This window comes from Callithrix jacchus, chromosome 12 (assembly GCF_049354715.1).
Source record: "Callithrix jacchus isolate 240 chromosome 12, calJac240_pri, whole genome shotgun sequence".
Taxonomy (NCBI): Eukaryota; Metazoa; Chordata; class Mammalia; order Primates; family Cebidae; genus Callithrix; species Callithrix jacchus.
In genome coordinates this window covers 5,881,656-5,894,987 of record NC_133513.1, presented here as the reverse complement: position 1 = coordinate 5,894,987, position 13,332 = coordinate 5,881,656, and the positions used below count along the sequence as shown (strand labels likewise).

At 45.9% G+C, this 13,332-nt stretch overlaps 1 protein-coding gene across 8 annotated transcripts in view; it reads left to right on the top strand.

Annotated features, from left to right (window-relative positions):
• The window catches only part of CREBBP (CREB binding lysine acetyltransferase), a 163,630-nt gene that overhangs the window by 105,825 nt on the left and 44,473 nt on the right, over window positions 1-13,332 (top strand). For 4 of the 8 annotated variants that reach the window (XM_035266789.3, XM_035266793.3, XM_035266791.3 and 1 more), the window contains 8 exons: window positions 1,033-1,150; window positions 1,656-1,827; window positions 2,783-2,827; window positions 5,516-5,640; window positions 6,273-6,461; window positions 9,583-9,999; window positions 10,900-11,079; window positions 12,957-13,146. In XM_035266789.3, the coding sequence (XP_035122680.1) occupies window positions 1,033-1,150; window positions 1,656-1,827; window positions 2,783-2,827; window positions 5,516-5,640; window positions 6,273-6,461; window positions 9,583-9,999; window positions 10,900-11,079; window positions 12,957-13,146 (1,436 nt within the window). The remainder of the gene's footprint in view (window positions 1-1,032; window positions 1,151-1,655; window positions 1,828-2,782; window positions 2,828-5,515; window positions 5,641-6,272; window positions 6,462-9,582; window positions 10,000-10,899; window positions 11,080-12,956; window positions 13,147-13,332) is intronic. The other 4 variants (XM_078344542.1, XM_035266790.3, XM_035266788.3 and 1 more) reach the window with 2 other exon arrangements.

Genomic DNA, 13,332 nt, shown 5'->3' with positions numbered 1-13,332 from the left:
AGGCAAGAGAGGCTTGGCGTTTTTCTCCACATTGTATTGCCACCAGAGATAGATAATTCTGATTTTGTAGTGCTCATCTGATGGCACTGGAAGTAGCTTCAGGCCAGGTGCAGTGGCCCCCACCTGTAATCCCAGTGCTTTGGGAGCCCAGGGTCAGAGGATTGCTGGAGCCCAGGTTCAGGCCAGCCGGGGCAACACAGTAAAACTCTGTCTCTACAGAAAACTTAAAAATTAGCTGGGCATGGTGGTGTGCACCTGTACCTCCCAGCTTACTTGGGAGGCTGAGGTGGAAGGATCACTTGAGCCCAGGAGTTCAAAGCTTCAGTAAACTATGATCATGCCACTGTACTCCAACCTGGGCAACAGAGTGAGACCCCATGTCTTTAAGCTGGCCTGTCTTCCCGTTATTCAGGGCTGGAGTGCAATGGCGTGATCTCAGCTCACTATAACTTCTGCCTCTTGGGTTCAGGTGATTCTCCTGCCTCAGCCTCCCAAGTAGCTGGGATTAAAGTCACCCGCCACCATGCCCAGCTAATTTTTGTATTTTTAGTACAGACAAGATTTCACCACGTTGCCAGGCTGGTCTCAAACTCCTGACCTCAGTTGATTTGCCTGCCTTGACCTCCCAAAGTGCTGGGATTACAAGCATAAGCCATCGTGCCCGGCTGAGACCCCTTTTTTAAAAAAAAAAAGAAGAAAGAAAATAATTTGATAGTGGTTCACACCTATAATCCTAGCACTTTTGGGAGGCGGAGGCAGGCGGATTGCCTTGCTTAGGAGTTCAGGGCCACACTGGACAACACGACAAAACCCTGTCTCTACTAAAATACAAAAGAAATTAGCTGGGTGTGATGGTGCACACCTGTAGTCCCAGCTAGTTGGGAGGTTGAGGCAGGAGAATTGCTTAAACCCAGAAGGCTTAAGTTGCAGTGAGCTGAGATCGTGTCACTACACTCCAGCCTACGTGACAGAGCAAGACTTATCTCTAGGGGAAAAAAAGGAAGTAGTTTGATAGATGTGTTATCCTTTCAGAGTCCAAGCCATCTTCCCAACACCAGATCCCGCAGCTCTAAAGGATCGCCGCATGGAAAACCTGGTAGCCTATGCTAAGAAAGTGGAAGGGGACATGTACGAGTCTGCCAACAGCAGGGTAGGTAGCTGCTCACCGTGCTCTCGCCTCTACTGCATCTGTACTAGACAGCACTACATTTGTCTGGTTGTTATCTGGAAACAGTGGAATCTGTGTAGTTGGGAGAGACATGAGGCCACGGGCCAAGGAGACCTCCCAGATAAGACACAAATTTCCTGCACAACTCTCTTGGTTAGCTACATTGGTACATGGAGTATATAAATTTACATTATGTCCATGGGATATATTTTTCATATTAGGTGGTGATGTATTATTGCTAGCATCAGTGAATATTCAAGAAGTTGATTTGAGTGAAATGGAACATGTATTTAGTACCTACTATTTGACATGTCCTGTAAAATCATTGGGAATTGAGCAGGAGCGTGGGCTTCTGGTGCATCAGGTATTTGCATACTTTTGCCAGTGTACTCAGTGAAGAAGTTCATTAGTTAGAACCTACAACACAGATCATTCTGTTGCTTTTTACAGTTTTAACGGCTTCATATTGAATATGATTGCTTTTTAGGATGAATATTATCACTTACTAGCAGAGAAAATCTACAAGATACAAAAAGAACTAGAAGAAAAACGGAGGTCGCGTCTACATAAACAAGGCATCTTGGGGAACCAGCCAGCCCTACCAGCCCCAGGGGCTCAGCCCCCTGTGATTCCACAGGCACAACCTGTGAGACCCCCAAGTAAGCATTCCATTTCCTTCTGCCAATCCTTAGCCTGTTTCCTTGGTTTTCCTTCATGTTTGGGGTGTATTTCTAAGAATAGAGGATTAGTCTTTGACATGTGACCTATAGAAGCTGTTGATGTGGCAGTGGCCCTGACCACCTGCCTCAGGCCATGTTGGGACTCTGAGTTTGTCTCTTGGGAAGGCCCTTTAAAGGGTGCACCAGCATTGGAACACAAGTGTTTTTGGACTTGTTGGCTGTTTTTAAGTCTGAAGTCCTAATAAGAAATTTTCTGTTTATTCCCAGCTGGGCACAGTGGCCTATAATCCCAGCACTTTGGGAGGCCGAGGTGGGTGGTTCACGAGGTCAGGCGTTCAAGACGAGCCTGGCCAATACGATGAAACCCCATCTCTACTAAAAAATACAAAAATTCGCCGGGTGCGGTGGCTCATGCCGGTAATCCCAGCACTTTGGGAGGCCGAGGCGGGTGGATCACGAAGTCAAGAGATCGAGACCATCCTGGTCAACATGGTGAAACCCCGTCTCTACTAAAAATATAAAAAAATTAGCTGGGCATGGTGGCGTGTGCCTGTAATCCCAGCTACTCAGGAGGCTGAGGCAGGAGAATTGCCTGAACCCAGGAGGCGGAGGTTGTGGTGAGCCGAGATCGCACCGTTGCACTCCAGCCTGGATAACAAGAGTGAAAACTCTGTTTCAAAAAAAGAAAAAATACAAAAATTCTTGGGGCCTGGTGGTGCATGCCTATAGTCCCAGCTACTCAGGAGGCTGAGGCAGAAGAATCACTTGAACGTGGGAAGCAGAGGTTGCTGTGATCTGAGATCATAGCATTGCATTCCAGCCTAGGCAACAGAGCAAGACTCCATCTCAAAGAAAAATTTCCTATTCCTATTCCTGAATCAAGGATTATATTAAATAACTAGGGTGTTTTGTTTTTGTTTTTTTGCCACCATAGATGGACCCCTACCCCTTCCAGTGAATCGCATGCAAGTTTCTCAAGGTATTAACTATTTGCTGTGAATCATATTAACATTCAACAGCTATAACTTTTACTGGTTTTTTTTTTCCTCTTCCCCTGTGTATTTCTTTCTAACCCTTTATTCTTTCCATTCCTTTTTTGCTGATGGTCATAATTCAGTTCTGCAGGTAGTGTGCATCTGTTTATAGTGTGGAGTTTGGAGATATAGTAGGAAAGATCTTCCAAGAGATCAGAAGTAGTAGTTAGCTTTTTATTTTTTTAATGGATGGTAGAGTGGGTTTGGTACATTACTCAGGAAGAGTCTGAAAAAGAAGCCCTCTAGATGCGCAGAGGAAGTCCTTCTGAATGCTGAGAAGGAGAAGCATGCAAGCCAGTCCTACACCACGGAGCGCTTGCAGATGGTGAGGTGGTGACAGCAGGGGCTGCTTCTGGTCCTAGGGCTTAAGCCCACCTGGCTGGATGTCAACTTCTGGAGAGTGTGTACACACAGGTCCTGCCCCAAGTTGGGGTGGCAGCAGCTGTCTCAGCAACCTTGAAAGGTTTTTAAGTAGGGAGCCTATGGTTTTTTTGTTGGTTGAAACAGCTATTTTTCTTTTGAGGTAGGGAGCATTTGAAAACCCTGTGGCTCTTGACCATTGAGACCCAAGCGGGAGGATATTTTTCCAGATTGTAAAATAATTATCCAGAAGACTCTGAGGAAGGAAGCTTTGCTTTGGCAGAGTAGTTTGGGGAGGGAGGGAAGAAGAGATCATTTTTAAACTTTTATTCATATTAGATCCTGGAAAAGACATGGCGGATAGCTGATATTATAGAAAAAACTTATCAGGGATTTGTTTTGATGGACTAGATTTGAAGGGTGAAAGAAATCAAGGAGTCTGGCCAGGCACGGTGGCTCACGCCTGTAATCCCAGCACTCTGGGAGGCCGAGGCGGGAGGATGACTTGAGGTCAGGAGTTTGAGACCAGTCTAACCAACATGGTGAAACCCCATCTCTACTAAAAATACAAAAATTAGCCAGGTGTGGTGGTGCACGCCTGTAATCCCAGCTACTCAGGAGGCTGAGGTAGGAGAATTACTTGAACTCGGAAGGCAGAGGCTGCAGTGAGTCAAGATTGTACCACTGTACTCCAGCCTGGGCAACAAAAGTGAAACAGCATCTCAAAAAAAGAAAAGGCTAGGCACGGTGGCTGATGCCTGTAATTCCAGCACTTTGGGAGGCCGAGGTGGGTAGGTCACAGGGTCAGGAGTTTGAGACCAGCCTGGCCAACATGGTGAAACCCCATCTCCACTAAAAATACAAAAATTAGCTGGACATGGCAGCATGTGCCTATAGTCCCAGCTACTCAAGAGGCTGAGGCAGGAGAATTGCTTAAACCCAGGAGGCAGAAGTTGCAGTGAGCCAAGATCGTACCACTGCACTCCAGCCTGGGCGACAGAGCGAGACTGTATCTCAAAAAAAAAAAAAAAAAAAAGAAGAAGAAGAAATGAAGGAGTCAGAAATTGAGCCTTAGGAGAGTGACTGGTTGTTGTGTTAGGGATTGGTCCAGGGCTTCAGTCTGGATAGGAAGATGCTGCTGCTGTGGGATGTGATGAGCTTGCTGTTGAGCAGCAGAATATTGGAATAGCTGTTTTCTAGGTAAGCACTTAGCAACCTCCCTGCCAGCACATCTGGGTAAATACAGATTTTTTTAAGTGCTGTTTCTTAGTAATTCCTTTTCTTTTATAAAATTCTCAAGGGAGGGGAAACTTATATTACATACTCCCTGGAAAGTCTTCCTGGTCTATATCGGCACTTGGTTATTTGAGGGTGGTATTTCTAGGTAACCGTTAAAGGTAGTGCTCCATGAGAGTCATCCTTTGAGCCTTTTCATGGCTACAGCAGTGCTAAGGCAACGACTCCCGGAAATTCTCTAAAAGGTTCTGTCACATTCTAGTGTTGCTCCCAAGACGAACTTGAAACTGGTGCTTCTTTAGATCTCAGAGTTGACAGGGTATTGTTGGAAATTGGAAGGAACTAGACACCACACTCTGGAGAAACTTACTGGCTGTGAAATCTCTTTTAGTGATGCGGTGTTTCTGGAACCTGCAGGAGGCCGGGATTGAGGATAGTTGACTCTTGGGCACTTCATAATTCTTAAAGTGCCTGCAAAATTAAAACAATGTTTGGAGTCTTAGCACAGATTCTAACAATGAATGTAAACCCAGCACGGAGCTAGGAAGTCTAGGGTGATGCACACCCGCTGCTTCTGAGGCATTAGGTTTGGGTGTGCACAGAATCTTGCCCTGGTCTTAGGAAACGTCTTGAAGATTGGGGTGGGGCAGCTGTCCTCTTCCTTCAGGGCACCTCCTCACCCTATTTGTTTCTGTGATACTTTGTTCTGTATGCTGCCTTCTGGCTCAGCTCTACTTCAGCCTTGTTTAACGTCTCACACTCTTGTTCTGTCTTAACCAACCTTATGCCTTCATATCCTCATCCTTGCCTAGCATACCCCATCATGCCACCCTCACCACCACCACATTGATGCCATTTTCCCTGGATGTGGAGAAGTCTGTTCCTTCATCATGTTCATTGATTAATTGGGTGATTTCCATTCAGTTTTCTGTGGCCTGTGTGTTCCATCTTACTTTACTTAGAGTTTATTTAGCAAGCTGTAATTCTGTTTTCCTGTGGGTGCTTTTCCTAATGAACTGTTGTGGGTACATTTACAGGGATGAATTCATTTAACCCCATGTCTTTGGGGAACGTCCAGTTGCCACAAGCACCCATGGGACCTCGTACAGCCTCCCCAATGAACCACTCTGTACAGATCAACAGCATGGGCTCAGTGCCAGGGGTAAGTGCTTCCCTTTAGCTGTGCTGCAGATAGCCCTCCCTCTCACATGGAACATTATCTAAGCAGCAGGATTCCTGTCACTTGAGAATCCTGTGGTTCCTGTTCCTTTGAATTTGGGTTATGCTTTCCTTCTTTCATCTCTCCTTTTTAGAAAAGTCTTCATTACTACACTGAGAATTATTTGACTGTTAGTTATTTTATTGGAATAACCAATTTATGGGAATGTGTGGCTTTGTGAGAATGTGGGAGTTGCAGCCTGGGATATATGGCCAGCAGGGAATTGTCAGCATCTGTTGACTGAGAGCTCGCTCTACCGAGGCTGCTTTCTAAACACTTTAGAGAACTCATAGGCATGTCTTAAACTTTAAGTTATAGCCTGCTATTGATTTCTCTTCAGAGGACATTTTGAAGCTGGCTTATTTGAGAGATTGCCTGAGAAAGTGTGTAAAGTACCCAGAAGCCCAGAAGTTCTTAGCAAGTAGTGGTCTCTTCCCACAAGGAAGGGCGGGATTTCAGCCCTGTGCTTGGCATCCTCTGGGATTTTGTGAGGCCTTGGGTCTTTCTGATCCATTTTGAAAACTCTGGCCGTCGGCTTCTGAACTACAGCTCTGGTGATGCTTGTTGTCTCGTAGATGGCCATTTCTCCTTCCCGAATGCCTCAGCCTCCAAACATGATGGGTGCGCACACCAACAACATGATGGCCCAGGCGCCCGCTCAGAGCCAGTTTCTGCCACAAAACCAGTTCCCGTCATCCAGCGGAGCGATGAGTGTGAACAGTGTGGGGATGGGCCAGCCGCCAGCCCAGACAGGCGTGTCACAGGTACCGTGCCCCACTGGGACCATGGCTACCAATATTCACGTAGCCCCAGCTTTCTGTGACGTAAGCCTGTCTTCCTTCATCCAGAACACACATTCCACTTCTGTGTATCAGTATCTCTTTATTTTTTTCTCCTTTGTCCTGTAGGTCTTACCTTTTATGGAATTTCTCTTATCCTCTCTGGGTTAACTACATGCAGAAGCGGAAATGGATTTAGATTTTTTTGGTTTGTGGGCTTTTGTGTTTTGATCTTTGGGTTTTCTTCTTATTTTTTGTTTGTGTATTTCAGATTTTAAGTTTAACGTGACTCTGAGAGACATGAGAATTTTATTTTTATTTGAGACGGAGTCTTGCTGTATTGCCCAGGCTGGAGTGCAGTGGTGCCGTCTCAGCTCACTGCAACCTCCACCTCCCAGGTTCAAGCAATTGTCCTACCTCAGCCTCCTGAGTAACTGGGACTATAGGCATATGCCACCATGCCCGGCTAAGTTTTATATTTTTAGTAGAGACAGGGTTTCACCATGTTGGTCAGGCTGGTCTCAAACTCCTGACCCTGTGATCTGTCTGCCTCAGCCTCCCAAAGTGCTGGGATTACACGTGTGAGCCACCATGCCCGGCCTGAGTCATTAGAATTTTTAAAAGGGAATGAGAAGGACCCATGAATTCACTCTTGGAGATTTGGCTTTCATATCTTTTGGCCTGTCTCCACTGCCAGGTGAAGTCAAGCTAACAGAATCATTTCAATAGTTCTCTTCTTGTTGAATGTTTTTAATTTTTCAATCTAGAGCTGAAGAAAACAATTGTCCATTTATTTGTTCCTTATTTCCTCTTTTGTTGTAGTGCATATGATTGCTACTGTATACAAAATATACATGTATTTAAAACAGACCAAATCCTCCCCAACAGATAAAATTCTTGGGGGTGTGTGTGTGTGTGTGTTGAGACAGGGTCTTGCTCTGCTGCCCAGGCTGGAGTGCAGTGGCACAATCTTGGCTCTGTAACCTCTGCCTCCTGGGTTCAAGCAATTATCCCACCTCAGCCTCTCAGGTAGCTGTGATTACAGATGTGTGCCACCATACCCAGCTAATTTTTTTTTTTTTTTTTAAATAGAGCCAGGGTTTTAGTATGTTGGCCATGCTGGTCTCAAATTCCTGACTTCAGGTGATCCACCCACCTTAGCCTTCCAAAGTGCTGGGATTACAGGTGTGAGCTACCTTACCTGGCCTTGTTTTCCGTTTTTAATGTGAAGTAATGCTGAATAAGTCATTATTATGTATTTCCTCACTAATTATTCTTAATTTTCCATAACATCTCATTGCTCTAGAACAGGGATCAGCAAACTTCTTGCAAAAGGCCAGGTATCCTCAGCTTTGCAAGCCATTCAATTCAGTTTTGGTTTTCATTATTTGCCTCTGTTCTTGTAGTGCGTAAGCTGCTGTGGTACATAAATGAGGTGACCGTGTGCCAATAAAATTTATTTATAGAAAACAAGCAGCTCTTGGCTGGGCGCGGTGGCTCACGCCTGTAATCCCAGCATTCTGAGAGGCTGAGGTGGGCGGATCACCTGAGGTCGGGAGTTCAAGACCAGCCTGACCAACATAGTGAAACCTGTCTTTAAAAAAAAAGAAAGAAACAAGCAGCTCTGTGTGTTTGGCCCACAGGTGGGAGTTCTCCAACCCCTACTCTAGATTAGTGATTCAGAATCGTTTTTAAAAGGTCCGCAAATAATTCTGAAGTGTCTCCACATTTGAAGTATCTGAAGTGTCTTTGATAGAGACCGTGAAACCCCATCTCTACCGAAAACACAAAAATTCACCGGGTGTGGTCGCTCACACCTGTGATCCCAGCACTTTGGGAGGCTGAGGTGGGTGGTCACCAGAGGAGTTTGGAAGAAGCAACTAACTTAAAAAAAAATCTTTTGCTAAAGCTAAGCTTGGAAAACGTTAAAGAACATTGCGAACATGTTACGGAACTTGAAGCTTACAGGCTGGTCAGTGTACAGTGCGCCCCCCCACCGCCGATGTGCCATTTCACTTTCTGAGGTTTCAGTTACCTGCGGTCAACCATGGTCCAAAAATATTAAATGGAAAATTGTAGGAATAAACCACTGATAAGTTTTAAATTAATTAGCCAGGCGTGGTGCTACCATACCTGGGATCACGCCTTTGATCCCAGCTCCTGAGGAGACTGAAGCAGAAGAATCGCTTGAACCAGTAAGGTGGAGGTTGCAGTGAGCCAAGATTGCACCATTGCTCTCTGGCCTGGGTGGCAGAGTGAGACTCCATCTCAAAAAAAGGGAAAAAAAAGTTTTAAATTGAATGTCATTGTGAGTTATGTGATGAATTCTCGCACTGTCCTACTCTGCCACCAGGGATATGGATCGTTTCTTTGTACAGCATTTCCATGCTGTAGACACTGTTAGTCACTGTGTATCTACCTTGGTTGTTAGATCCCAAAAACATGGTAAATACTGGGTTCGGTACTGTATGTGGTTTCAGGCATCCCCTGGGGGTCTTGGAATGTATCCGAGTGGATATGAGGGGACTGCTGTAGATGTGCTTGTTTAAGCCATAAGTTTCAGTGGTTATTTTAATTATATAAATTAGACTATGAGAAATGTGCACTTCATTGAGGAGTGCACATTGCAAATGTATAGCTCGATGAATTTTCACAAACAGAATACTCCCAAGAAACCAACACAGCTCATCAAGAAAGTATGATTAAATTGCCATACATTTGGCCGGGCATGGTGGCTTATACCTGTAAACCCAGCGCTTCAGGAGACGGAAGCAGGAGGATCACTTGAGATCAGGAGTTTGAGGCCAGTCTGGCCAACGTGGTGAAACCCCATCTCTACGAAAAACAAAAAACTTAGCCAGGCATGGTGGCAGGCACCTGTAATCCCTGCAGCTTGGGGAGCTGAGACAAGAAAATCACTTGAACCCAGGAGGTGGAGGTTGCAGTGAGCCGAGGTCGTGCCACTGCACTCCAGCCTCGGGAACAAGAGTAAAACTCTTGTCTCCAAACAAACAAACAAAATTTCATAACCTTTAATTTTCCAAATGTTTTGTCACATTTTCAAATGGGAGAAATAATTTTGACGTTCTCTGTCCATTTCTGGTAGGGACAGGTGCCTGGTGCTGCTCTTCCTAACCCTCTCAACATGTTGGGGCCTCAGGCCAGCCAGCTGCCCTGCCCTCCAGTGACACAGTCACCGTTGCACCCGACACCACCTCCTGCTTCCACGGCTGCTGGCATGCCATCTCTCCAGCACCCTACACCACCTGGGATGACTCCTCCCCAGCCAGCAGCTCCCACTCAGCCATCAACTCCTGTGTCGTCTTCCGGGCAGACTCCTACCCCGACTCCTGGCTCAGTGCCCAGTGCTACCCAAACCCAGAGCACCCCTACAGTCCAAACAGCAGCCCAGTCCCAGGTGACCCCACAGCCTCAAACCCCAGCTCAGCCCCCGTCTGTGGCTACCCCTCAGTCATCGCAGCAGCAGCCAACACCTGTGCACGCCCAGCCTCCTGGCACGCCGGTAAGCCTCTCTCTGTCTACTGTCTTTGGGCGGAGACTCTTAGGAGGTAATTTTCCCATAAAAATTGTCTGATGGCCAGGCCAGGCATGGTGGTTCACACCTGTAATTTCAGCACTTTGGGAGGTCAAGGTGGGACAAACACTTGAGCCCATGAGTTCAAGACCAGACTGGGCAACATAGTGAGACCTTATCTCCACCAAAAAAAAAATTTTTTTTTAATTAGACAAGGATGGTGCTGTGTGCCTGTAGTCCCAGCCACTTGGAAGGCATAGGTGGGAAGATCACTTGAGCCTCGGAGGCGCAGGTTACAGTGAGTTAAGGTCCCGCCACTGCACTCCAACCTTAGTGAAAAGCGAGACTCCATTTCAAAAAAACTCTGTTGATTAAAAATTTGCAAATTAAGATTTCTTTTAGTGGTTCCTTCTCATAACGTTCATTTACTTCACCAGCATTCGTGTTCCCACTATAGACACAGGCTGGGGAATGCTTCGTCTTTAGATAGGCACTTGATTTCCCTCTGTTCAGATATGCTTAGACATTCATAATTCAACCTTTTACCATACACATTAACCACCATATTGAAGGGAATTAATTTCAAAATATGAGCTTTCATGACTTAGCTAGAAAACTTTGAGAAAATAATTTTATATCAAAGTTTGCAAAGCTCTACTGTTACCTCTGCCTTTGTGACAAGATGTGAGTTGTGCTTCTGGCTCCTGGTGCCTTCCTCTAGAACTCACTCCTACTTTGACCTCTGTTCTTTGGTTATTTCACGGAAGTATGCCTGCTGGAGCAGTACTGAGAAATGTAACGGGAAATTGTAGGTTTCATGAGCAGCATAATTGAAGATCATTTATGTTGCCTTGCCTACTGAAATCAGTGCTTTTGGTTTTTTCACAGCTTTCCCAGGCAGCAGCCAGCATTGATAACAGGGTCCCTACCCCGTCCTCGGTGGCCAGTGCAGAAACCAATTCCCAGCAGCCAGGACCCGATGTACCTGTGCTAGAAATGAAGGTGGAGGCCCACACAGAGAACACTGAGCCCGATCCTGGTGAATCCAAGGGGGAGCCCCGGTCTGAGGTGGGTGCCACTCTGTAGGAATGCATTGATGGCTTTGTGTTGTAACGTCACCCAGGTGTTCTTGGGCAAGGCTGGGAGCGTGCCATGGGTGTCCCTCACTTTAGTTAGAATATTTTGTTTGAATGTGTGTTCGTGGTTCAGTGTGTAGGAAATAGATTTAAAACAGCTTGGCTTTTCGTTTTTAAATATAGGGGTGGCATGGCCATGCACGGTGGCTCACACCTGTAATTCCAGCACTTTGGGAGGCCAAGACGGGCAGATCACGAAGTCAGGAGATCGAGACCATCCTGGCTAACACTGTGAAACCCCGTCTGTACTAAAAATACAAAAAATTAGCCGGGCCTAGTGGTGTGCGCCTGTAGTCCCAGCTTCGTGGGAGGCTGAGGCAGGGGAATCCCTTGAACCCAGGAGGCAGATGTTGCAGTGAGCCAAGATCACGCCACTGCACTTTAGCCTGGGTGAAAGAGCAAAAGTCTGTCTCAAAAAATTAAAATAAATATAAGGGGTGGGTTTATTTTGCCAGAAATTAAGAATACTGGCTTGTATTTGCAATATTTGAGTCCTCCAACAACTTTTTATTTATGTTCCCCATTCATTTGTGTTTCTGCAGAGGTAGACTGTAGAAGATGGATGAAATCATTTACTAATTCACTTACGGCAGAAGCTGAAAACTGGCAGACCATGGGCTGGATCCAGCCTGTAAATGTGTTTGGCCCACACAGTATCTTAAAAATCAGGAAATTGCAAATAAAACTCTAGATTTCTGGCTTTTCTTGGAAAATGAGACGCTTTCAGTATTGTGCCTGCATTCCTGTGTGACAGGAGTCTGGTCGTGAGCACCAGCTGTGGCAGACTCTCTAGTTAGCCACAGTTCCCACTGCTCCTTGCTGTCCCATACCACACTTCTTGCCTCTGAGAAGGACTTTTGGTCCCTGCCCAATTTTCAAGGAGATTTTTTTTTTTCAAATTAGAAGTATCTGTTTGTGAAAAATCTGAGTATGTGCAATTTTTTTTTTTTTTTTTTTTTGAGACAGAGTCTTGCTCAGTCACCAGGCGCCAGGCTGGAGTGCAGTGGCGTGATCTCGGCTCACTGCAACTTCTACCTCCTGCGTTCAAGCAATTCTTCTGCCTCAGCCTCCTGAGTAGCTGGGACTACAGGCACACGCCACCACGCCCAGCCAATTTTTGTATTTTTAGTTGAGACAGGGTTTCACCATGTTGGCCAGGATGGTCTCTATCTCTTGACCTCACGATTTGCCCGCCTTGGCCTCCCAAAGTGCTGGGATTACAGGCATGAGCCACCGCACCTAACTGTGTGTGCAATTTTTTAAAGCACTTTTACATTTAAAAACTATTAAATTAGCCTGGGCATGGTGGCTGGTGCCTATAATCCCAGCATTTTGGGAGGCCAAGATGGGTGGATCACTTGAGGTCAGGAGTTCAAGACCAGCCTGGCCAACATGATAAAACTCCTATCTCTACCAAAAGTATAAAAAATGAGCCAGGTGTGGTGGCACACACCTATAATCCCAGCTACTCGGGAGGCTGAGGCAGGAGAATTGCTTGCATCCGGGAGGTGGAGGTTGCAGTGAGCTGAGATGTTGCCGCTGCACTTCTGCCTGGATGACAGAGCAGACTCCATCTCAAAACAACCTTTTAAATTTAGGACTGTAATTGCATTGACCCTGTACTGAAGCAACTTAATGAATACCCAGGGCTTTATTTCTTCTTCTGGAAGAGAACAGGTATCATAAATGCAACTCTGACTAGTGAAAGGTTTTAACAAACCTACCTAGGTTTGTAAGAGCCTTTTAGTGAAGCCGAGGTAACATAAAGGTGTTTGATATTCATATGTTATCTGTAATGTTTTTCTCAAGATGATGGAGGAGGATTTGCAAGGTGCTTCTCAAGTTAAAGAAGAAACAGATACAGCAGAGCAGAAATCAGAACCAATGGAAGTGGATGAAAAGAAACCTGAAGTGAAAGTAGAAGTTAAAGAGGAAGAGGAGAGTAGCACTAACGGCACAGCCTCTCAGTCAACGTCTCCCTCACAGCCGCGCAAAAAAAGTAGGCTGGTGTTTATGCATTACCTTATTAAGCGGTGCTGCTTTTCCATAGTGTTGGGATTCCACGTAGAGGATGAAAAGCTGAAGTAGAAACATCGTTCTGTCTGCCCTTTTACCATTCTTGCCTGCCATTCCCCTGCAGAAGCACTGAGGCTGAGCAACCCCAGCCCTGTGCCCACAGGGCTTG